Source organism: Haliotis cracherodii, unplaced genomic scaffold (assembly GCF_022045235.1).
Source record: "Haliotis cracherodii isolate W230 unplaced genomic scaffold, xgHalCrac1.p SCAF_28, whole genome shotgun sequence".
In the NCBI taxonomy this organism is placed as follows: Eukaryota; Metazoa; Mollusca; class Gastropoda; order Lepetellida; family Haliotidae; genus Haliotis; species Haliotis cracherodii.
The window spans coordinates 3192294-3217563 of record NW_027266284.1 but is presented as its reverse complement, the minus strand read 5'-3'; the positions used below and the strand labels follow the sequence as shown (position 1 = coordinate 3217563).

The 25270-nt window shown below is 42.6% G+C and overlaps 1 protein-coding gene across 1 annotated transcript in view; it reads right to left on the bottom strand.

Moving 5' to 3' along the window:
- The window catches only part of LOC139473403 (ceramide synthase 2-like), a 53430-nt gene that overhangs the window by 11771 nt on the left and 16389 nt on the right, over positions 1 to 25270 (bottom strand). Inside the window, exons 2-9 of the mRNA XM_071255973.1 lie at positions 21418 to 21547; positions 17649 to 17755; positions 8322 to 8379; positions 7035 to 7085; positions 5787 to 5879; positions 5526 to 5654; positions 3540 to 3646; positions 1471 to 1627 (exon numbers count right to left, since the gene is read on the bottom strand). Coding sequence (XP_071112074.1) covers positions 1471 to 1627; positions 3540 to 3646; positions 5526 to 5654; positions 5787 to 5879; positions 7035 to 7085; positions 8322 to 8379; positions 17649 to 17755; positions 21418 to 21547 — 832 coding nt within the window. The remainder of the gene's footprint in view (positions 1 to 1470; positions 1628 to 3539; positions 3647 to 5525; positions 5655 to 5786; positions 5880 to 7034; positions 7086 to 8321; positions 8380 to 17648; positions 17756 to 21417; positions 21548 to 25270) is intronic.

The window sequence follows — 25270 nt, the reverse complement described above, 5'->3', positions numbered from 1 at the left end:
TGTCTCACACCAGGGCTTCAGATAACTTTTTGAGCAATTGAGTTTTTACTCTAGGGTTTCTATTTTAATTGGGTTACAGGGGTCCCTCATTATTGCGCTCTTCGATATAGCGCTAACTCGGTTATAGAGCACGGTAAAGCATGGCTCCCAAAATTTACTAACATTGTTAATAAACTCAAGTTTTCCAATGACACAATGTTTTCCCCCATCTCAGAAAACATTATCAGCTGATCACTGCGATCACGTCACACCGGAAATACCAGTCAACAAATCTGAACTGAAGTATGCAATTTAATCCTATTATTATAATATCTGGTAATAAATTTTTTTTTCATTGATTACCTGGACTAATGTTTGCAATATATTTTATTAATTATATTCAAAATTTAATTAAAAAATTATAATAATGTTTACCATAATTTCGGTGAAATCCTATGCGAAGTGATCGGTACACTAGATCCCACAACTCACCGTTATCTACAGCAACCACGGTCAGATTACCACTATTGGCGCCTTGAAACGAACTTTAGTTGCAAGAGAATGGATACACATGTCATAAAGGCCATACCATGACTCGCGAAAAGTCATATTTGAGGCAGTTTGACTATTCAATGTCAACATAACGTTTTCGCAATCGAAATACATGTAGCGCAGGATGTTTCTTCTGACCATTGCATCAAAATGCTTTGAAGTTGTATCATTGGGTATGTTTTAACTGAATCACCCGTAGATTGGGAGGAAACGTGCACAGCTGATTGCTATTTCCGGCTTAGTTTATGAGAAAATACACACAGTAATCTTAATCTCTGCATATAAAACAATGCTTTGGAAAGCAGGAAATACATTTTAAATGGTAAATCATCATGTCTAGCGATGTTTTATATCAAATTTCATACTTTTATTGTCCAATTGCGTTATACCTGTTTATTCACCTGAATTCGCTTCATTGGGTATTTACGTGTGATGTTTTTATACATTTGAGTTTTTCATTTAATGCATGTGTTTCTGTATGCGAGTTAATTGAAAGTAATTGGGTTTTGAATTTTGGGGGGATATTTTACTCAAATATGCTGCTTATCTGTAGCTTTGCCGACACTGACCTTAATATGTCAGTGGTCTAGACCAAATAAGGCGCAAAGCGCAATTGGAAAGGAAACCAGTCAAGAAGCTAACCACTGTACCATGGAGGGTTGTTAAGGTCGGTTGCAGGTTTTGCTTAAGAGTTTAGAGTCAAGCTATCGCTGATTTCAAACATGTACAAATTTAAATTACTTGGTTCACACCCAAATAACACCAGATCACAGGACCAGCTGTTATTTAAGTTTAATGGTCCTTAAGAAAATATGCTAGTCTCCGACCAGCAGACCAGTGTTCTTGACAAACACTGGAATGACCACGGAGGTTCACATAGAGCAATGTGACTACACCAGACTAAGTGACATGTGCCACTGGTGGTGCAGGCAGCCTTACCGATCCTTTGGTAACTTTCATGATTATCACTCGCAGTATGAAGTATGTCCACAGAATGTGTAGAACTTGCAGGACAGCCAGCAGAAAGTTGAACAGCCAAAAGCATGTCCCGACCGAAACATAGTCATGTACTTCAAAGTAGGTGGTCTTTAATATCCTGTAACATTATTTACAGAGATGAAGTATTCATAGATATCAACACAATAAAACAGTTCACTGGCATCACTGAAACAGAGTTCATGAAATGTTGTTTGGCAGTTTTGACCACAATTTTGTCTTGATTTCACTTTACTGTGTAAATTATTAACCTGCATTTGAAAATTAAAAAAAGATAGACATGTTTACAAAACTGGTAGATGAAATATTCGCAAGTGAATAATCAATTCAAATCAGAAGTACTCAAAATATTGTGTACACAAGCCTTGATAACACAGTGAGTGACCTTCACCTTCAAAAACACACAATCATTTGTCACAAATATTCTCATCACTGATGAAGTCTCTCCCACCTCTCCAAATTCCAGCAAACACCTGATGCAGCGCCCTTTCACTAAGGCTACTGCATTTCCAGTGAGCATACGGGTGCCAGTTAACAGCCAGTTGGTGACAGTGACTCACCTGTAGGTGTAGAGGTACAGCCGACAGAACACCCAGATCAGGATGAAGTTAGTAATAGTGGCTCACCTGTAGGTGTAGAGGTACAGCCGACAGAACACCCAGATCAGGATGAAGTTAGTAATAGTGGCTCACCTGTAGGTGTAGAGGTACAGCCGACAGAACACCCAGATCAGGATGAAGTTAGTAATAGTGGCTCACCTGAAGGTGTAGAGGTACAGCCGACAGAACACCCAGATCAGGATGAAGTTAGTAATAGTGGCTCACCTGTAGGTGTAGAGGTACAGCCGACAGAACACCCAGATCAGGATGAAGTTAGTAATAGTGGCTCACCTGAAGGGGTAGAGGTACAGCCGACAGAACACCCAGATCAGGATGAAGTTAGTAATAGTGGCTCACCTGAAGGGGTAGAGGTACAGCCGACAGAACACCCAGATCAGGATGAAGTTAGTAATAGTGGCTCACCTGAAGGGGTAGAGGTACAGCCGACAGAACACCCAGATCAGGATGAAGTTAGTAATAGTGGCTCACCTGAAGGTGTAGAGGTACAGCCGACAGAACACCCAGATCAGGATGAAGTTAGTAATAGTGGCTCACCTGTAGGTGTAGAGGTACAACCGACAGAACACCCAGATCAGGATGAAGTTAGTAATAGTGGCTCACCTGTAGGTGTAGAGGTACAGCCGACAGAACACCCAGATCAGGATGAAGTTAGTAATAGTGGCTCACCTGAAGGGGTAGAGGTACAGCCGACAGAACACCCAGATCAGGATGAAGTTAGTAATAGTGGCTCACCTGAAGGGGTAGAGGTACAGCCGACAGAACACCCAGATCAGGATGAAGTTAGTAATAGTGGCTCACCTGAAGGGGTAGAGGTACAGCCGACAGAACACCCAGATCAGGATGAAGTTAGTAAAAGTGGCTCACCTGTAGGTGTAGAGGTACAGTCGACTGAACACCCAGATCAGGATGAAGTTAGTAATAGTGGCTCACCTGAAGGGGTAGAGGTACAGCCGACAGAACACCCAGATCAGGATGAAGTTAGTAATAGTGGCTCACCTGAAGGGGTAGAGGTACAGCCGACAGAACACCCAGATCAGGATGAAGTTAGTAATAGTGGCTCACCTGAAGGGGTAGAGGTACAGCCGACAGAACACCCAGATCAGGATGAAGTTAGTAATAGTGGCTCACCTGTAGGTGTAGAGGTACAGCCGACAGAACACCCAGATCAGGATGAAGTTAGTAATAGTGGCTCACCTGAAGGGGTAGAGGTACAGCCGACAGAACACCCAGATCAGGATGAAGTTAGTAATAGTGGCTCACCTGAAGGGGTAGAGGTACAGCCGACAGAACACCCAGATCAGGATGAAGTTAGTAATAGTGGCTCACCTGAAGGGGTAGAGGTACAGCCGACAGAACACCCAGATCAGGATGAAGTTAGTAATAGTGGCTCACCTGAAGGGGTAGAGGTACAGCCGACAGAACACCCAGATCAGGATGAAGATGAAGAACAACACTTCACAGAGCATCTGCTTCTTAAGGTATTTGGCCATCTTAGCTGCCTGAACAGAGAAAACATCTACATGTATAGCACAGGACATTCCTACAGAACATTGATGCCACATGTTTAGCACGGGACATTAAACATTCCTACAGGACATTGATGCCACATGTTTAGCACAGGACATTAAACATTCCTACAGGACATTGACGCCACATGTTTAGCACAGGACATTAAACATTCCTACAGGACATTGACGCCACATGTTTAGCACGGGACATTAAACATTCCTAATGGACATTGATGCCACATGTTAAGCACACAACATTAAACATTCCTACAGGACATGGATGTCCACATGTATAGCATTGGACATTAAACATTCCTACAGGACATTGACGCCACATGTTTAGCACGGGACATTAAACATTCCTAATGGACATTGATGCCACATGTTTAGCACACAACATTAAACATTCCTACAGGACATGGATGTCCACATGTATAGCATTGGACATTAAACATTCCTACAGGACATTGATGCCACATGTTTAGCACGGGACATTAAACATTCCTACAGGACATTGATGCCACATGTTTAGCACGGGACATTAAACATTCCTACAGGACATTGATGCCACATGTTTAGCACAGGACATTAAACATTCCTACAAGACATGGGTGTCCACGTTTATAGAATGGGACATTAAATATTCCTACAGGACATGGATGTCCACATGTAAAGCACACGACATTAAATATTCCTAAAGGACATGGTCTTTGATTCAGGTTTTTAGCATATTGGCAGCTAGTCTTTCACTAGTGTGTCTTACAGACATTCAAGCATGGTGGTGAAGAAGGAGGAGGAGGTAGAAGAGGTGGTGGATGGAGAGGGGAGAGGAGGGGGTGGAGCAGGTGGAGGTAGAAGAGGTGGTGGATGGAGGGGGAGAGGAGGTGGTGAAAGAGGTGGTGAAGGAGGAGGAGGTAGAAGAGGTGGTGGAGGGAGGAAGAGGAGGTGGTGAAGGTAGAGGAGGTAGAAGAGGTGGTGGAGGGAGAGGGGAGAGGAGGTGGTGAAGTAGGTGGTGAAGGAGGAGGAGGTAGAAGAGGTGGTGGAGGGAGAGGGGAGAGGAGGTGGTGAAGGAGGAGGAGGTAGAAGAGGTGGTGAAGGAGGAGGAGGTAGAAGAGGTGGTGGAGGGAGAGGGGAGAGGAGGTGGTGGAGGGAGAGGGGAGAAGAGGTGGTGAAGGAGGAGGAGGTAGAAGAGGTGGTGGAGGGAGAAGGAAGAGGAGTTGGTGAAGGAGGAGGAGGGAGAAGAGGTGGTGAAGGAGGAGGAGGTAGAAGAGGTGGTGGAGGGAGAGGGGAGAAGAGGTGGTGAAGGAGGAGGAGGTAGAAGAGGTGGTGGAGGGAGAGGGGAGAAGAGGTGGTGAAGGAGGAGGAGGTAGAAGAGGTGGTGGAGGGAGAAGGAAGAGGAGTTGGTGAAGGAGGAGGAGGGAGAAGAGGTGGTGAAGGAGGAGGAGGTAGAAGAGGTGGTGGAGGGAGAGGGTAGAAGAGGTGGTGAAGGAGGAGGAGGTAGAAGAGGTGGTGAAGGAGGAGGAGGTAGAAGAGGTGGTGGAGGGAGAGGGTAGAAGAGGTGGTGGAGGGAGAAGGAAGAGGAGGTGGTGAAGGAGGAGGAGGTAGAAGAGGTGGTGAAGGAGGAGGAGGTAGAAGAGGTGGTGAAGGAGGAGGAGGTAGAAGAGGTGGTGGAGGGAGAAGGAAGAGGAGGTGGTGAAGGAGGAGGAGGGCGAAGAGGTGATGGTGGTGGAGTAGATGGTGGAGGGAGAGAAGGTTGGTAAGGGAGAGGGGAGAGGAGGTGGTGAGGGCAGTAGTGGTGGTAGTGGAGGTAATAGAGGTACTAGAGGTAGTGGAGGTAGTGCCAGGGCACAAAGAAGAGGAAATGTCTTACGGCCATCCAGTGGTCAGAAGCATCATGCACGACTAGGACCAGTGTCCCCACACGGACATAGTTAGTGATCCAGGAGAAGTACAACAGTAGCATCGTGATCAAGTGATGTGTAGCCATTTCCCAAAAGTCCTGAAAAACAACAGCATGTTAATCAAGTAATTTGCAGCTATCTTACATTTTGATAAAGCAGGATGATTGTGTGAGTGACTTTCAACAGTATTTGATTGAATGGAAGATTCCTAATTATTGCTATTGACCTACCTTGCGCTTGACATCATAGAAAAGTGTGAAGAGCAGGCACCAGTAGAAGCCCAGCTCCACCAGATAAAAGTAGTACAGGTCATTGGTGACATGCTGCAACACAGAGCACACATCATACACCTGGCACAGAGCACACATCATACACCTGGCACAGAGCACACATCATACACCTGGCACAGTCCACCATCATACACCTGGCACAGTCCACCATCATACACCTGGCACAGAGCACACATCATACACCTGGCACAGTCCACCATCATACACCTGGCACAGTCCACGATCATACACTTAGCACAGAGCACACATCATACACCTGGCACAGTCCACCATCATACACCTGGCACAGTCAATCATCATACACCTGGCACAGAGCACACATCATACACCTGGCACAGAGCACACATCATACACCTGGCACAGTCCACCATCATACACCTGGCACAGAGCACACATAATACACCTGGCACAGAGCACACATCATACACCTGGCACAGTCCACCATCATACACCTGGCACAGTCCACCACCATACACCTGTCACAGAGCACACATCATACAGCTGGCACTGTCCACCATCATACACCTGGCACAGTCCACCATCATACAGCTGGCACTGTCCACCATCATACACCTGGCACAGAGCACACATCATACACCAGGCGCAGTCCACCATCATACACCTGGCACAGTCCACCATCATACACCTGACACTGTCCACCATCATACACCTGGCACAGTCCACCATCATATACCTGGCACAGTCCACCATCATACACCTGACACTGTCCACCATCATACACAGGCAGTGTTAGAAATTGGCACTAGTCCTGTAGTCCTTGCCAAACTGCCCAATAGTAAAGGTATCATGAGGACTAGTAGAAATTTGCCATTTTTAGGGGTTTTGCTTATTTGATATCATTATAAGGACTACTGGACTGAAACTGTTAGGCACCGGGCACACAATACACAGGCAGTATTTAATTGTAGTTTATTTTAATGATAACCAAAGACAAATCACTGACACGAATGAGACCCAAATAAATTATAGGTAGAGCTCAGCAATTTCACTACATTAATACATATTGTCAAAGAGAAGCCACTCCAATCTGTGTGGACTAATATTATCTGCCCTTTAGTTATCCAAGAGATCACGACCATTACTATAGCTTGAAGAAGACTTATGTTTTTATCTTTCCCATGACTTTCAAAAGGGATGTGTTGTCATCATGGATGATGATTATCATACCTGTTTAGGCCAGCCTTTCCAGCAATTTGTTGTGTCCCACAGCCACGGCTTCTGCAGGCAGAAAACAGGGAGAGGTGTCGATCAGAGACAACAGAGAGAGGTGTCAGTCAGAGACAACAGGGAGAGGTGTCATCAGAGACAACAGGGAGAGGTGTCAGTCACAGTCAACAGGGAGAGGTGTCATCAGAGACAACAGGGAGAGGTGTCAGTCAGAGATAACAGGGAAAGATGTCAGTCAGAGACAACAGGGAGAGGTGTCAGTCAGAGACAACAGGGAGAGGTGTCAGTCAGAGATAACAGGGAGCGGTGTCAGTCACAGATAACAGGGAAAGATGTCAGTCAGAGACAACAGGGAGAGGTGTCAGTCAGAGACAACAGGGAGAGGTGTCAGTCAGAGACAACAGGGAGAGGGGTCAGTCACAGACAACAGGGAGAGGTGTCAGTCAGAGATAACAGGGAGAGGTGTCAGTCACAGACAACAGGGAGAGGTGTCAGTCAAAGGCAACAGAGAGAGGTGTCAGTCACAGGCAACAGAGAGAGGTGTCAGTCACAGGCAAAAGGGAGAGGTGTCAGTCACAGACAACAGAGAGAGAGGTGTCAGTCACAGGCAACAGGGAGAGGTGTCAGTCACAGACAACAGGGAGAGGTGTCAGTCACAGACAACAGGGAGAGGTGTCAGTCAAAGGCAACAGAGAGAGGTGTCAGTCACAGGCAACAGAGAGAGGTGTCAGTCACAGGCAACAGGGAGAGGTGTCAGTCAGAGACAACAGAGAGAGAGGTGTCAGTCACAGGCAACAGGGAGAGGTGTCAGTCACAGACAACAGGGAGAGGTGTCAGTCACAGGCAACAGGGAGAGGTGTCAGTCAGAGACAACAGGGAGAGGTGTCAGTCAGAGACAACAGGGAGAGGTGTCAGTCAGAGACAACAGGGAGAGGTGTCAGTCACAGACAACAGGGAAAGGTGTCAGTCAGAGACAACAGAGAGAGGTGTCAGTCACAGTCAACAGGGAGAGGTGTCAGTCAGAGACAACAGGGAGAGGTGTCAATCAGAGACAACAGAGAGAGGTGTCAGTCAGAGATAACAGGGAAAGGTGTACCTCACACATCAATACATTGCAGATATTGTGATCATCCACTTCCCATAGACTTCCTTCCTCTCAATAAACATACATTATTATATCATTCAATAAAGAAATTAACACAAACGATTCATTAGGTATTAGAGGTGGGAAAGAGAGCAAATGTTTTATGAGTGACACAGGACATGTATATAAGCTAGTGTACTCACATCCCACAAAACGAACATTCCATATAGGAAGGACATCGAGTAGAAGAGCATCTGCCAGCTGAAACAGTCAACATAGACTTTGGTCATAACAAAACACTTGTTTAAAACAGAGGGAATCAGAGTATTACCCTTGTTTATATACTTATCCTGACACAACAGAATCCAATATTCCTTCTTTCCTTGATCATATAACAGTGTAGAAAAATGTAAAACAATCCCCGAACACACCCTGTGACCATCTTGCTCCCAGCATGCTCCTGTGCTAATCATTACCTTTTCTACGATCGCAATACCCCTTTTCCAACTTGGTGGTCGGGCCAGGGCACAGACTAGACTAGACAGCCACTTTGTCTCCAACCCACGGGTAGGTTCAACTTCACTAGTCCTGTAATACAGGTAAGGCTGGGTCTGAAATTAAGCTGCATCTGGGGGTACTCGAACGATCAGGAACCGTAGTTGCCCTCACAATACATAGTACCCTGTGAACAGAAGGAAACAGCTGTTCTCGGTTTGTTTTGTTATAGCTCGCCCAAATACACTCATGAGTTAACTTGAAAGTGCTCGTCCAAACATACCACTTGCGCATGTTCTTTTTTGTAAATCTCGTGTTTTTCATGTTTTCACTATGTTGAATAGCGTAATATTTGAGTTGACATTTATTCGTGGTAACCTTAGAACGCCAGTCTGGCGATTGATTTTGAGTACCGTTAACTTCCATTATCGGGAAGTTAAAACCACTTTAAAACAGAAAGTGGTCAATTATTCACACTTTCGTTGAATATACAGAAAAAGTGTCATTTTGAGGGGACTTCTTCAGTTTTGCAAGGAAGGATTGTGTGTCTGTCTTTTGTCTAATTAAGTGTTCCGACCTGATCTTTTTGACTTGTTGTTTATGTGACGGGGAATAAGAACTGCCTCATTCCAATATGGTAGCAGAGTATGGTTTCCAAACGGTAAGTCAAATTGTAAAGAGCGATTAGTCTCTGGCCAAAGAAACAAACAGGTTTCTGTTAAAACTGGAGAACATTTTGAAACTGAAACAACAAAAAGCCAATGTTAAATCAACATTTACAAAAGCCAAAAACATGTTGTACAATTTACTCGAATCTCCTGACCAATAATCTCAAATAGACATTAGATATGGTATAGATATAATGAAAGAAAGTCAGGTGAAAGCAACTGATGTTATGACACAACTCACTCTGGCTTATGCAAAGAATCAGCAAGATGAAAATGTCACTAAAACTGAAGAAGAGATCAGTCATCTTGAAGATGAAACTAATGCTGTAGTTGAACAGGCACAATGTCACTTAGATAATAGGTCAGATGTGACTTCCGTGTCAAGTAGGACACTCAAAAGATTGTATTCTATTCTATTTTCTGGTGATATGAAATCCTATGGAAGTTGGAAAGCTGCATTTCTGACATGCATAGACCAAGCACCAGCCACTGCTGAATACAAGCTATTGCAGCTGAGGCAATATCTTGATGGTGAAGCTTTGAAAGCAGTACAAGGTTTGGGTCATAGTGCTGTAGCTTATGACACTGCATTAGAGCGCCTAGAAAGAAAGCTTGGTGGTAGGAAGTGTCAAGCAGCATTACAGTTAGAAGAAGTGACACATTTGAAGCTTATTCGACAAGGGAATGCCAGAGATGTTCAAAGATTTGCTGATGTCTTGGACACTGCAGTCGTTAGTCTAAAAGAAGCAGATAGAGTAGAATGGGTCATGGGTTATTGTATGCCACTTTACATACGAAAATGACTGAGTCAATGATCGCACAATACCAAAGATGGCTTCATGACAGAGATAGGCAAGAGTCTGTCGAGACTCTGAGAGATGGGTACTTCAGGAAGCTGAATACCAAACGATAGCTGCCGAAACAATACATGGTGTTTCTGATAAAAGCATAAGACTAGAGTTCAAAAGGAAAGAGTCCTGCTTGTTTGTCTGTGCTAAATAGAAAGTCAAAGAGGGAGGTCAAGTGCAAGGCATGTGTTATGGAAATGCAATGTGTTCAAGAATATGAATATTTCTGAGAGATGGAACACTGCTAAGAAAATGAAAATATGCTTTCGTTGTCTTGGTGGTAATCATCTTGGCTCACAATGTAGATATGCATATCGGTGTGGGATCAATGAGTGTACGAAAACCCACAATAGACTCTCACTTGATAACATACCCACAACAGACATTGCACATGGCAATCTGGACTTTGCAGAAAATGGTTTAGTTGTGAATATAGAGGATACTCAGTTAGGTTCACAAACAAAAGGTCATGACCAGGGCTTTTCTGAAAGAGCACATGCAACTATGACATTGGAATCTGACCAAACGTTCACAGCACTTCGGACAGTCCCAGTAGTGCTGAAGAATGGAACTAAAAGGATCCGTGTCAACGCATTATTGGATGATGCAAGTACCAGGTCATACATTAATGCTCATGTAGCTTCAGAATTAGGGATGCAGGGGTCAATAGAGAAAATATCTGTGAGTGCCTTGAATGGTAAGAAAGAAACATTTGAGACCAAGCCAGTGGTATTTGGAATTGAGAGTGAAGATAGTAGTGTGGATATGGAAACGACAGCACTGACTATGACTAGGGTCACAGGTGACCTGCAAGTGATTGATTGGCAGAAATGCAGACACTGATGGAGTCACATGGAAAACATCAACTTTCCAAGTGTTGGGCGACATCTAATCATCGATCTACTGATAGGTATTGATCACATGCAATTACATCAGTCATTCGAAGATGTTTGTGGAGATATAGGCGATCCTATTGCAAGGAGAACGCCTCTTGGGTGGACATGCATAAGCAGTGTAAGCAGTCAGGCAACATCCCAAACACACTGTGCATATACATACCACACATACAGCAAAGACAGTGAATAGTTGGTTGGTTTGTTTGTTGTTTAGCGCCGCACTAAGCAATATTCCAGCTATATGACGGCAGTCTGTAAATAATCGAGTCTGGACCAGACAATCCAGTGATTAATATCATGAGCATCGATCCACGCAATTGGGATCGATCAACTATGTCAGCAAGCCTGACCACCCGATCCCATTAGTCACCATTTATGACAAGTATAGTCGCCTTTCACGGCAAGCATGGGTTGCTTAAGACCTATTGTACCCCAGATCATCAAGGGTCCAGTGAATTGTGCTCATTGGTGAAGTCATTTTGGGAGTTGAAGAGTTGAAGACTCCTCTCAAACGCCTTCTACCAGATGATGAACAAGCTCTTCACAAAGAACAGGAGACACACGTGTATATACGAATGGCCGATACCTGATTGGTATTCATGGGAATAACGTTCCTTCATTGCCAAATGATTATGCCATGGCATTTTGTAGGTTTCTTAGCACTGAAAAGAAGTTATCCAAAGACCAGGACACAGCACTAGCCTACGACAATACCATCTTGCAGTATGTTGAAAGTAGTATGCAGAGGTGAGGTGAAATGCGGTTTAACGTCGCGTCCAAGATTATTGCACTTATATAGACGTGTAGTATGCAGAGGTTATATCTGTAAGGTAGATCATGAGGAATCGAAAGAAGATGTGTGGTATCTTCCTCATTTCCCGATACAGCACAAGACCACAACAAATGTCTGTATTGTTTTTAATGCTTCGGCAAAGTATCAGGACACATCATTGAATGAAGCTTCAACAGTGAGCTCTTTGATGTGCTGATAAGGTTCAGAAGAAAACCATTAGCTCTCATTTGTGATATAGCAGAGATGTTCTGGCAGATCAAAATATCACTGGAAGATAGACCTTGCAAAAGATTTCTCTGGAGATCTATGAATACAGATATTACTCCTGAGGTATACAAGTTCAGTCGTCTTGTATTCGGGAACACCTCTTCTCCTTTCTTGGCTCAGTAAGTTACCCAGGAACATGCTTAGGCACATCTTGTAGATCTGCCTATGGCTGCAGAGACCGTCATAAAATCCACATACATGGATAACAGCATGGACTCGGTGGAGAATGTGGATGAAGGTATAGAACTGTACAACCAATAAACTCAGTTATGGTCCAGTGCTTCAATGCATGCTTGGAAATGGTTGTCCAATTGCCTGAATGTCCTTGATAACATTCCTGAAAAAGATAGGGCTTCTGAAATTGATCTGTTTAAGGGCCATTTACCATCGGTGAAAGCACTTGGGTTAATGTGGGTTGCTGAAAAAGATATGTTCACATTCAAAATAGGAAAGTTTCTTGAAGAAGAAACCGCTAAAAGAGGTTTTCTTAGGCACATTGCAAAACTATTGGATCCTCTTGGATTCATAGGACCATTTAATCATTACTGTAAAGATACTGTTACAAGAAATGTGGTTAACAGGACACAACTGGGATGATGAACAGCCTCAACACCTGCAACACAAAATAGAAAAATGGTTGGTACAATGGAAGGAAGTACAAGGTGTTCAGGTACCCAGATGTTTGCGCCTTGACGCTGACGTTTGTTCAGTCTCGATTCATACCTTTGCTGATGCATTACAGGATGCATATGGCACCGTTGTATACTCTGTCTATACTTACATGGACGGAAAGAAGTCAAGCAGGATAGTTGCTGCAAAGAGTTGTGTAGCTCCGTTGAAAGCCTGTAGCATACCACACCTTGAACTGATGGCAGCTGTACTTGGCCTCAGAGTTGTCTCTGAAGTGGTCAAAGTCCTTCACATTGAGATTGAAACAGTTACCTTCTGGTCAGATAGTAGGAGTGTTATGTGCTGGATAAGAAACAATAGTCGTACTTTCAAACCGTTTGTTGCCAACAGAGTAGGAGAAATACACAGCACTACAAATCCATTTCAATGGTGACACGTACCATCTGCAGAAAATCCTGCAGATATCTTAACAAGAGGTCTGTTAGTTTCACAACTCATCCACAATGAGTTATGGTGGTCTGGGCCTACATTTTGGCTGAGAGCTGAAACAGAATGGCCACCTGACAAAGCATTGTCCCTTGACATGATCAATAATAATGAAAGAAGAACTAGCAATAAGAAATCCCGTGAAGATCCGGGGTAGAATAGATCTTCAGCAACCCATGCTTGCCGTAAAAGGCGACTAACGGGATCGGTTGGTCAGGCTCGCTGACATGGTTGATAGATGTTATCTATCCCAATTGCGTGGATCGATGCTCATGATATTAATCACAGGATTGTCTGGTCCAGATTCGATTATTTACAGACCACAGTCATATAGCTGGAATATTGCTTAGTGCGGCGCTAAACAACAACCAAACAATAAGCAGGTTGTTCTAGTTTTAATACAAAACCATGACCTAGAGACATGGAGACTTGATCCTTCCAGCTTCTCCAGCTGTCATGTTGACGGCAATAATTCTTGATAACCATTTCTGGTCATACAGAGATGCCAAAGATGGGCGGTGTGTCTGACGGATAGTGAGAGCCGCTGCCGTCCAAAAACCCTGGCCACCAGCGTGTTGTGCAAATTGACCACAAATGTAGATCCCATGACTCTCTGGCTCTCCAGTGAGTCGGAGCAGGTGGTGGAACCACATCCAACTGAGCCAATCAGGCACTACTACAAGAAGCTGGATGTCCACTGCGGATGCAGAAATCAGGGAAGGAGCACTAGAGGTGGAAATGCATACACGTGTTGGCCCTTCCACTCAATGGTGGAGCATCGTGATCCCAAGCCAGATCGTCTGAAGCTGGTGGTTGTATGAATTGAAGGGTCTTGTAGGGTGTTAACTTTGACTAGACGAAACTGATCTGCTGAAGGAGACGGAGTGTAAATCTGACCTGTCTGTGAAGCAGCTGAGATGAGGGTTTGCTCATCAGGCATTCCTTGACGTACAAGCTGAATGGGATCCCCGCTGGTGTAATACGGGTGAAAACCACAGGCCCATAGAGATGCCGAACAACAGGACTTTCCATTTGTATTGACGGACATTGAAGATAAATGGAGGTACTGACGATGGGCTGGAATAATCAGGACATGCAGGTAGGTATCCCGAAAGTCAAGTGAGACCTGGAAGTTGCCAGGTTGAATGGGTAGACCAGATCAGTGGCAGTGTAACCATCAGCAACAAGTGGAGGCACCAAGTTTGGTAAAGAAATTCCATGCAATTCAAATCAAGACAGTGTGATGGCAGGTTTGGGAAGCAAACCCTTGAGTGATGCTGATCATGATGCCATCAACCAAGTAATGAACAGGGACCGCGTAGGTAAGTGTAGTAAGTTTGAGATCAAAGGAGCATATAGCCGAAGGCAGGACAGGCTCCTCGAGCACATCCATGATCCACAGGATCTGAAGAGTAGACAGGCTGCTCTACTGCTGCAGAGGCTTCAAAACCCTATAAGGGAAATGGCTAATGCGATCTCGAATGCCTTGCAGGACAGCGTTTGAAATATATTTATAACCCAACAAGACAGTCAGGCAGGTGACCCACGAGTGTTGCCTGCCCATCTTCAAAGTTACCTACCCGCATTCAGACCTTATAAACATTGAAAAATCACAAAAACTTAGGGGCAAATCACGTCTTAATTCAGTTGAAATAATGCCAACAAATACTTGAGAAACTACAAGGAGTTAGACAGTCGGGGAGGTGGAAGAAAATTTAATGCAGCCCGACAGAAAAGTTACCAGCCACTGGCAGGCAGTTATTTCAGGCTGTGGGTGATGATGGGAGATGTACCTAATGGTGACAAAGTGGTAAGCTTGCCGAATTGACATGCATGAGGTGAGGTCGGCAAATTCTGACGAGTGAGTGCTGTCAGTAATACGGTTGGTTGGTTGGTTTGTTGTTTAAAGCCGCACTAAGCAATATTCCAGCTATATGACGGCAGTCTGTAAATAATCGAGTCTGGACCAGACAATCCAGTGATTAATATCATGAACATCGTTCCACGCAATTGGTATCGATGACATGTATCAATCAAGTCAGCAAGCCTGACCACCCATTCCCGTTAGTCGCCTTTTACGACAAGCATAGTCGCCTGTTACGGCAAGTATGGGTTGCTGAAGACCTATTCTACCCCGGCATCTTCAAGAGTAATACGGAGCAGGCCAGGCGGAGGTGGCTTGATAACGCAGTTGATAAGCAAGGTGAAGCCGAACAACCAAGGCTGGTCACCCTGGAGCTGCGCATGTAAGTGTGTTAATAGAGGGAGGTAGGAACACAAGAAAAAACCAAAGCAGAACATTCACATGCAGAATGGGGCAATGGCGGAAGAGAGAAGCTGCGTATCAACATGAAACATACATTTTCATGAGAAATGGACAATAACAATGACACAAAAGGTGGATGGAACAAGACAAGTACTGGAAAACATACAGAGAACACAAAGTGAGGAAGATAAGTAGCCTTTTATATATTAAATGATAAAATATGGCCAGGAACCCTGAATAACATTACACAAGGGATAAATCCGAGGGGTGTTCATTAAAGATTTCCCCTAAACCACTTAGGGTTATCATATTTGGTTGAAATTTCACATGTGTAATGACACATGTATCTATGGGTTATGTCTGAATTTGCAGCACCGAACTATTAATCTTACCACTTTTACAGGTGTTATGATTGAGTAGGGTGTGACAATGGAGCCAGTAGAATACCGAGCAGTGATTAGCATGATTAGGTTTATATATTTGAAAGGTCGCACACCAAGAGAAACTTTCGATGAAATGAAAGCAACTTATGGGGAAGATGCCCCATCATATGACGTTGTTAAACACTGGCATTGCCAGTTCAAGTGTGGTCGGACATCTGTGGAAACAGCTGCCATTCCTGGTCGCCCCCATTCAGCCATTGATGAGGACACTATCCATCAAGTGGAGACCGCCATTTTGGCAGACCGACGTAAAACTGTTCGCCAGTTAGCACAATATTTCAAGATCAATGTAGGGTCTTAGGAAAAAATCATCCATGACAATTTGAACATGCATAAGGTGTCTTCATGATGGATTCCCAGGTTGCTCACACCTTTCCAAAAGCAGGAACGAGTCAATTGCTCAAAGTATCTTTTGGACATGTGCAAAAAAAACAGGCAAACTTTTTTGACAGACTTATCACACAGGATGAAATATGGGTCCATCACTATGATCCTGAGATCCTGAAAGTTCAGTCGATGCAATGGAAGCATGTGGAGTCACCACCCCCAAAGAAGGTACGTGTCCAACCCTCTGCAGGCAAGGTCATGCTCACGGTGTTTTGGGACCAGCACGGAGTAGTGATGATGGATTTCTTGGCAAAGGGTACCACAATTACAGGAGCTTATTATGCTTCACTGCTGCGGAAATTGCGGGACGCTATCAAGCTTAAGAGGCGTGGCATGCTGACCAAGGGTGTCCGTCTCCTGCAAGACAATGCTCCAGTACACAACTCTCATGTTGCCCAGACAGAAGCACGGTCCTGTGGCTATGAAATCCTTCCACATCCTCCTTACTCTCCTGACCTTGCACCATCTGACTTCCACCTCTTTCCAACCATGAAGTCATTTTTGAAGGGAAAATGTTTCACAGATGTTGAAACACTGATTTCTGAAGTTCCTGGTTTGAGACGCAAAATGAGGGCTTTTACAAACGAGGTCTCTATAGTTGCATAAAACGATGGGAGAAGTGTGTAACTCTTGGTGGTTCCTATGTGGAGAAAGACTAATACCTATGCCAAGTTTCATTCCACTAGGTATATCGGAAGTGGGTCAGGGTAAATCTTTAATGAACACTCCTTGTATATCATACCATTATTTGTTAATTTGTCCTTTTTATAAAACTAGGAGACAAAAATTTAATTCCAAAATGTTACCATGTGCAACCATCTGTCCCAAAATTTATCAGTCTTCTATCTACCAGAAATGAATGTAAGAAAATTTGTGCATGTGCATACTATATATTTTTCCTGTAAATGAACTCTGGGCCATGTGGCCTTCATTCATGAATAAACTTCTTCCTCTTCTTCTTCTTAAGAAAATAGACCAGCAAACACAAACAACAAACAAAGTCTATTCCAATTGTAAATTGGGAGCGTAGCAAAACACGTCTGTCCAATACAGACGATGAAGGAAATGGTGACGAGATGTACAGGAGTATGCTGGGAGCGAGGTGGTTGGAGGGTGTGTTCAGGTGATTGTTTTACATTGTTCTTCACTGTCATATGATCGAGGCAAAAAGGAATATTGCATACCAGTGTGGAGGGATAAGTTAAAAAATAACATAATTGGTCAAAACGAAACACTTGTTCAAACATCTACCAAGTATCAGTTGGATTATCAAGTTACAGTCAGAGATACAAGTCCGTTTTTGATACGCATGATGACAAAAAGCGGATGCAGTATGGGAGCAAAGACGCACCTCTGATCCCGGAATCGGAAGAGGTTACTTGGCACATCTTTCAGTCTACGCTTGAAAAACCATCTCTGTACTTGTTTTTCTGTCATATCAGTTTGTTTTTGTGCTTTCTGAAATGTACAAAAGAAGTAATAAGTATAAAAGTCACATCTATCACATAATCATGTGAGAGCATGCTGACAAATCACCAATGTTTTCCAAACAAAGGGAATGGTGGAAGGGGAGTTTTTGTAAAGTTTAAAACATTTAGTAACCGTGTCAACAGTTTCTACTTTACTTGCAATGATCCCCCAAATGTTTGTCCTTTTATTCATACTGCTCCCCTATAGCTGTCTAAATTTATCATGAGCCTCCATAGGTGGCCTTAGTACTGTGTTGTAGCCTATGTTAATGCATTTGCCCAGCCAAAGTCTGGCTACTGGTTAGTCTTGCTGGGCATGTCTTTGTATACCTTAATGTAACTACAGCTGTCTTTGACAGATCCTCCCCTCAGACATGTCTTACACTGGCCTCTATAATACAGTCAGGCACAGGTCCCTTCTTACCTCAATGTCTGTCTTCAACAGATGCTCCCCTCAGACATGTCTTTCATTGGCCTCTATAATACAGTCAGGGACAGGTCCCTTCTTACCTCAATGTCTGTCTTCAACAGATGTTCCCTCAGACATGTCTTACACTGGCCTCTATAATACAGTCAGGCACAGGTCCCTTCTTACCTCAATGTCTGTCTTCAACAGATGCTCCCCTCAGACATGTCTTACATTGGCCTCTATAATACAGTCAGGCACAGGTCCCTTCTTACCTCAATGTCTGTCTTCAACAGATGCTCCCTCAGACATGTCTTACACTGGCCTCTACAATACAGTCAGGCACAGGTCCCTTCTCACCTCAATGTCTGTCTTCAACAGATGCTCCCCTCAGACATGTCTTACATTGGCCTCTATAATACAGTCAGGCACAGGTCCCTTCTTACCTCAATGTCTGTCTTCAACAGATGCTCCCTCAGACATGTCTTACACTGGCCTCTACAATACAGTCAGGCACATGTCCCTTCTTACCTCAATGTCTGTCTTCAACAGATGCTCCCTCAGTCATGTCTTACATTGGCAGGCCACTAGGTTAGAAAAATTTCAAAGGAGCCACTTGGCTCCTAAATATTTTTTTCAAGGAGCCAAATAGAATTTCAAGGAGCCAAGGCAAAATGTAAGGAGCCGAAAGTAATGACTTGTAATTTAACTGAGCTTCTGCCTAACAAAACACACAAAAATCCATTAGTTTGAATAATCATTTTTATATCATGAACAACAACTGTTGTTGAATGCTTTTGTAATGCTGTCAATGAGGACGTCAGCCATGTCTTTTGGGAATGTAATGAAACTAAACAATTTTGGAATGATCTCAAACTTTGGCTTAACAATTATCTTTCACAAAAAATCAAATTGACAAAATATCATATTTGGTTTGGTTCTAATTACGCTAATACTTTAATCAATCATATAGTTTTATTGGGAAAAAGGCATATTCATGTAAGTGGAATTAAAGGAACCAAACCGAAATTAGATATACTTATAAAATTGTTTAAAAAGATATATTCAATCGAGAAATTTATTGCTGAAAAAAAGGATGACAAAAATAACTTTAACAAAAAATGGTTAACTTTATTCTCAGCATTTGATTCATAGCTCTCTGTTGATACATGATATGTTTGAGTCTGACAGTGTGTTGCAACCGTGTTGGTTTGAAATAGGACAATGTTTGTTTCCAACCCTTAAATTTTCTAAAAAGTGTATTGTGCCATTCTATGCAATCCGAAATATGTCTTTGACGGAATACTGTATTAATCTACAACTCTGGGAACAATAAAATGTTGGAAAAAAACAACAAAAAAACAACTGTTGTTGAAGCTTTTGAGTTTTTCAGACTAACAAGCTTTAGAACATTGTGTCAGTAACATCATCAGACAAGTTTTAGGACATGTGTCAGTAAATCCATCAGACAAGCTTAAGAACACTGTGTCAGTAACATCATCTGACAGTTTACCGGTGCCAGTTGCAGGTTTTGGTTCATCGAGCGTGTCGACAGACGATGAAACTTCCGTGTCAGCTTCGCCATTCAAAGCATTCCGTATTTTCTTGAGTATTCTGCTCATTTTTTTCCAAAAACAAACACAGCTGTGTAGAAGGGGGTGCACATTATACACGAAATAATGAGTTTTGATGTTTTTCCCCCATGGAAAGACATTACCCTGAGCACATAACACCGGAAATACCATGTCAACAAATCCATACTGAAGTACGCAAATTAATCATGTAATTACACTGTCTGACTATAAAAAGTGTTCTTTGTATATCTGGACTTATGTTTGTAACTTATTTCATTAATTTTATTCAAAATTACTTTTAATATTGTTTTAATTAATTTCGGTGAAATAATGTGTGAAGCGATCGGAAGATCACACAACTCACCGTTATTAACAGAAACCACAGTCAGATTACCGCTATTGACGCCTTGAAACAAACTTTAGTTGACAGAGAATGGATACATATGTCATAAATGCCATACTTTGACTCGTTAAAAGTCATATTTGTTTTTGTTTGACGATTCTGTGTCAACACGTAATTCTCGCGATCACGCGATCATGTGTACGTGAGCCTTTACGGTGACTGGTCAGACTGGTTCCATGTAAAACCATGTAATACCCGGTAATAGCAATCAGCTGCTTCGCTTAGGGTTATTATTATTTCAAATATGTTTAGTAAAGGCTGCATCTAAATTAACAAGATATTGGAATATATTATTCCTGATGAAAAAATAGTTTCAGATACAATTTTTGCCGATCCTTGCATTAAAAACCTGTAAAGTTATATCATTGGGTGTGTCTTGACTGAATCACTGGTAAATTCCAAGAAAATGTGTGTACAGCTGATTGCTGTTTCCAGCTTAGTTTACGAGAAGATACACATGGTAATCTTAATCCCTTTATATAAAACAATGCCTAGCAGAACAAAAAAATACAATTTAAACAGTAAATCAACATGTCTGGTGATTTTTTATCTCAAATTTCGAATTTGTACTGACCAAGTTTCTTATCACCCGTTTGTTTGCCGGACTTCGCTAAAGGGGTAGATATATCTACGGTGTAATTTTTTTTCTGCGCTTGGTAGATCTATTCAAATTTTTTTCCCAAAAAAATACTGATTCCGCTAGAGAGGGGTGTGCACTATACTAAAGAAAATACGGTATTCATCATTTGCCGATTGACAACGATTTGTTGTTGTTTTGACTTGCGCAAATATGGAAAAATACTTATGGAAAAATACTTCGTGTTTTTGAATGGCGAAACGACTGCCACAGCTGTCACCTGGGCAGATGTCGAACTGCGCATGCGTGGGTACTAAACTCTTAACATCGTTAGTGCATTACTTAATAACGGAAAGTGCTTCCTTCATTCCAGGTATGGAGCTTCATATCGAAAGCGAAAACAGTACACATGGCCGGCCTTGCAGTGATCTAGTCGATGTTATTATGTTCTGATATCGATTTTTTTCGCTGAAGTTACCGCACTTACCGTATTAAAAACGATCTTTTTTAATATCTTATGACAAGAGATATTTAGTCACCAAACTTAATTAAAGACAAGGAGCCAGTTGGCGACTGACATGAAAATACCAGTCGCAAAATACAAAACTAGATCGCCATGGTGACCAATTTAGTCGCAACTTTGTGGCCTGATTGGCCTCTACAATACAGTCAGGCACAGGTCCCTTCTTACCTCAATGTCTGTCTTTGACAGCTGCTTCCCTCTGATACTTCTATACATGGCCTCCAAATTCTGGTTTGGCACAAGGCAGACATTTCTCTCTTTAAGGCCGAGGCTTTTAGCAATTGGAACAACAATAAATCTGAAAAAGAAATGCATTAATTAACTGCTGATTGAAGCAATAATACTGCCTGGAGAGTACAACAGGTTTCCATGTCTAGCACCTCTAACTCACAATAAAACAAGGGCAGGCTAGACAGTCTAACAGGTTTCCATGTCTAGCGCTTCTAACTCACAATAAAACAAGGGCAGGCTAGACAGTACAACAGGTTTCCATGTCTAGCGCTTCTAACTCACAATAAAACAAGGGCAGGCTAGAGAGTACAACAGGTTTCCATGTCTAGCGCTTCTAACTCACAATAAAACAAGGGCAGGCTAGACAGTACAACAGGTTTCCATGTCTAGCGCTTCTAACTCACAATAAAACAAGGGCAGGCTAGAGAGTACAACAGGTTTCCATGTCTAGCGCTTCTAACTCACAATAAAACAAGGGCAGGCTAGAGAGTACAACTGGTTTCCATGTCTAGCGCTTCTAACTCACAATAAAACAAGGGCAGGCTAGACAGTACAACAGGTTTCCATGTCTAGCGCTTCTAACTCACAATAAAACAAGGGCAGGCTAGACAGTACAACAGGTTTCCATGTCTAGCGCTTCTAACTCACAATAAAACAAGGGCAGGCTAGAGAGTACAACAGGTTTCCATGTCTAGCGCTTCTAACTCACAATAAAACAAGGGCAGGCTAGAGGGTACAACAGGTTTCCATGTCTAGCGCTTCTAACTCACAATAAAACAAGGGCAGGCTAGAGGGTTCAACAGGTTTCCATGTCTAGCGCTTCTAACTCACAATAAAACAAGGGCAGGCTAGACAGTACAACAGGTTTCCATGTCTAGCGCTTCTAACTCACAATAAAACAAGGGCAGGCTAGAGAGTACAACAGGTTTCCATGTCTAGCGCTTCTAACTCACAATAAAACAAGGGCAGGCTAGAGAGTACAACAGGTTTCCATGTCTAGCGCTTCTAACTCACAATAAAACAAGGGCAGGCTAGACAGTACAACAGGTTTCCATGTCTAGCGCTTCTATCTCACAATAAAACAAGGGCAGGCTAGAGGGTACAACAGGTTTCCATGTCTAGCGCTTCTAACTCACAATAAAACAAGGGCAGGCTAGAGAGTACAACAGGTTTCCATGTCTAGCGCTTCTAACTCACAATAAAACAAGGGCAAGCTAGACAGTACAACAGGTTTCCATGTCTAGCGCTTTTAACTCACAATAAAACAAGGGCAGGCTAGAGAGTACAACAGGTTTCCATGTCTAGCGCTTCTAACTCACAATAAAACAAGGGCAGGCTAGACAGTACAACAGGTTTCCATGTCTAGCGCTTCTAACTCACAATAAAACAAGGGCAGGCTAGAGAGTACAACAGGTTTCCATGTCTAGCGCTTCTAACTCACAATAAAACAAGGGCAGGCTAGACAGTACAACAGGTTTCCATGTCTAGTGCTTCTAACTCACAATAAAACAAGGGCAGGCTAGAGAGTACAACAGGTTTCCATGTCTAGCGCTTCTAACTCACAATAAAACAAGGGCAGGCTAGACAGTACAACAGGTTTCCATGTCTAGCGCTTCTAACTCACAATAAAACAAGGGCAGGCTAGAGAGTACAACAGGTTTCCATGTCTAGCACCTCTAACTCACAATAAAACAAGGGCTGTGTATACAGTACAACAGGTTTCCATGTCTAGCACTTCTAACTCACAATGAAACATACATGTTTGGCATCCCTAATACATTGCCATACACATCTGGCATCCCTTAAACATTGCCATACATATCTGGCATCCCTAATACATTGACATACATATCAGACATACCTAATACATTGCCATACATATCTGGCATCCCTAATACATTGCCATACATATCTGGCATCCCTAATACATGTCCATATTTATCTGGCATCCCTAATACATTGCCATATATATCTGGCATCCCTAATACATTGCCATACATGTCTGGCATCCCTAATACATTGCCATATATATCTGGCATCCCTAATACATTGCCATATATATCTGGCATCCCTAATACATTGCCATACATGTCTGGCATCCCTAATACATTGCCATACATATCTGGCATCCCTAATACATTGACATACATATCTGGCATCCCTAATACCTTGACATACATATCTGGCATCCCTTATACATTGACATACATATCTGGCATCCCTAATACATTGCCATACATATCTGGCATCCCTAATACATTGACATACATATCTGGCATCCCTAATACATTGCCATACATATCTGGCATACCTAATACATTGTCATACATATCTGGCATCCCTTATACATTACACAAGCCTAATGCATTGCTACAGTGTTTCACTGCATCCTAATTAACAACAAACTGACTTGAATAATGCATTAAACATACATGTTGGCGTATCCTATATATATATATATATATATATATATACATATGAAGTTTTATAGTTGCATAATACCTCTCAGCAGATGGAATCCAGATGTAAATAATGTCCTGGCAGTCTCACTCAGTGTAGTTACCCCACACAACACTTTCTTCAGTATCCTCAGCAGCCATTACCGTATTCGACATAATAAGCGCCCAGGGTGCTCTCAAAATTAGAAATAGGGGGCTCTTATTAGAATATAATTTTGGTGAAAAAAACCTGAGTTGAAATATCAAAAATTTCTACGTTTGAGGACCTGAACTGATACAAAAGAGAAGTTTGTGTGTATTATACACGACAGATATATAATTGCCCATAATTAAGGGTGCATATAACACACAAGTGCGTATTATACACGAATAACTAAGTCTTGAGTACATTGATCAATCGGAAGAGGTGCTAATTTGGATTGCTCACTAGACAATATATTAGCAGATATCACCATGGGCGCTTATTAGAGCGGGGCGCTCATTACGTTGAATACGGTACATCATGTGTTACACGACTCCCTACAACCCAGTGTCCGGTTGCTTCTATTTGTGCCCATGTTACATACACAATGCGAAATTAATTACAATGACAGAATGTAAAATGAATGCTTTAACTTAAACAAGGATCAAAGAATTCCAGCACGCCTAAAATGCCTATGGGACACAGGGGTGGCACAGCTCCTTAGTGACTGATGCCCTACATGTTCTGCATGACCATCCACAGGAGAGTGACAAATGGTGTGTGAGCCTCCTGTGTAGGCCAGTACAATGCCTGTCACTACAATGCTGTACAGCAGCACTGCCCCTCATCAACAGGTGTCATTACATGCTTAAAGTCCATCACAAACAGTGATATCAGTTGCTGGAGCTGCTCACTTGGAACACCAGCCATTATTCAGGTCAAATGATCAACATATGACATCAAGTATTGCCTTCCTTGTAGACAAGCTGACTATATTTGAAAAATGTACTTTATATGAATATCACCGATGTTTTGTTCAACAACAAAGATTTATAAGGTACTTTATTTGCCGGTCCACAAAGCCTAATTTTACCGGTAAAAAAACTGGTAATTACCAGTAAACGGGAATGCTGATTCCTTCTACATGTTCTACAATATTTGAGTATGTGTTTGTCCATGTTTGTCTCCTCCTGAAACTATCAGTAAATGAGCAGTGAAAAGCTCACTAACAAACTGTCCAGCAGGTCACCTTTGAAAAGTTTAAATCTCGCTTTTCCTTTATTGAGTGTAGGGTTCAAGTATAGGGAGGTCACATGTAGGTGCGGTGAGGTGAAATAGGGTTTCACGCTGTATCCAAGATTATTACACT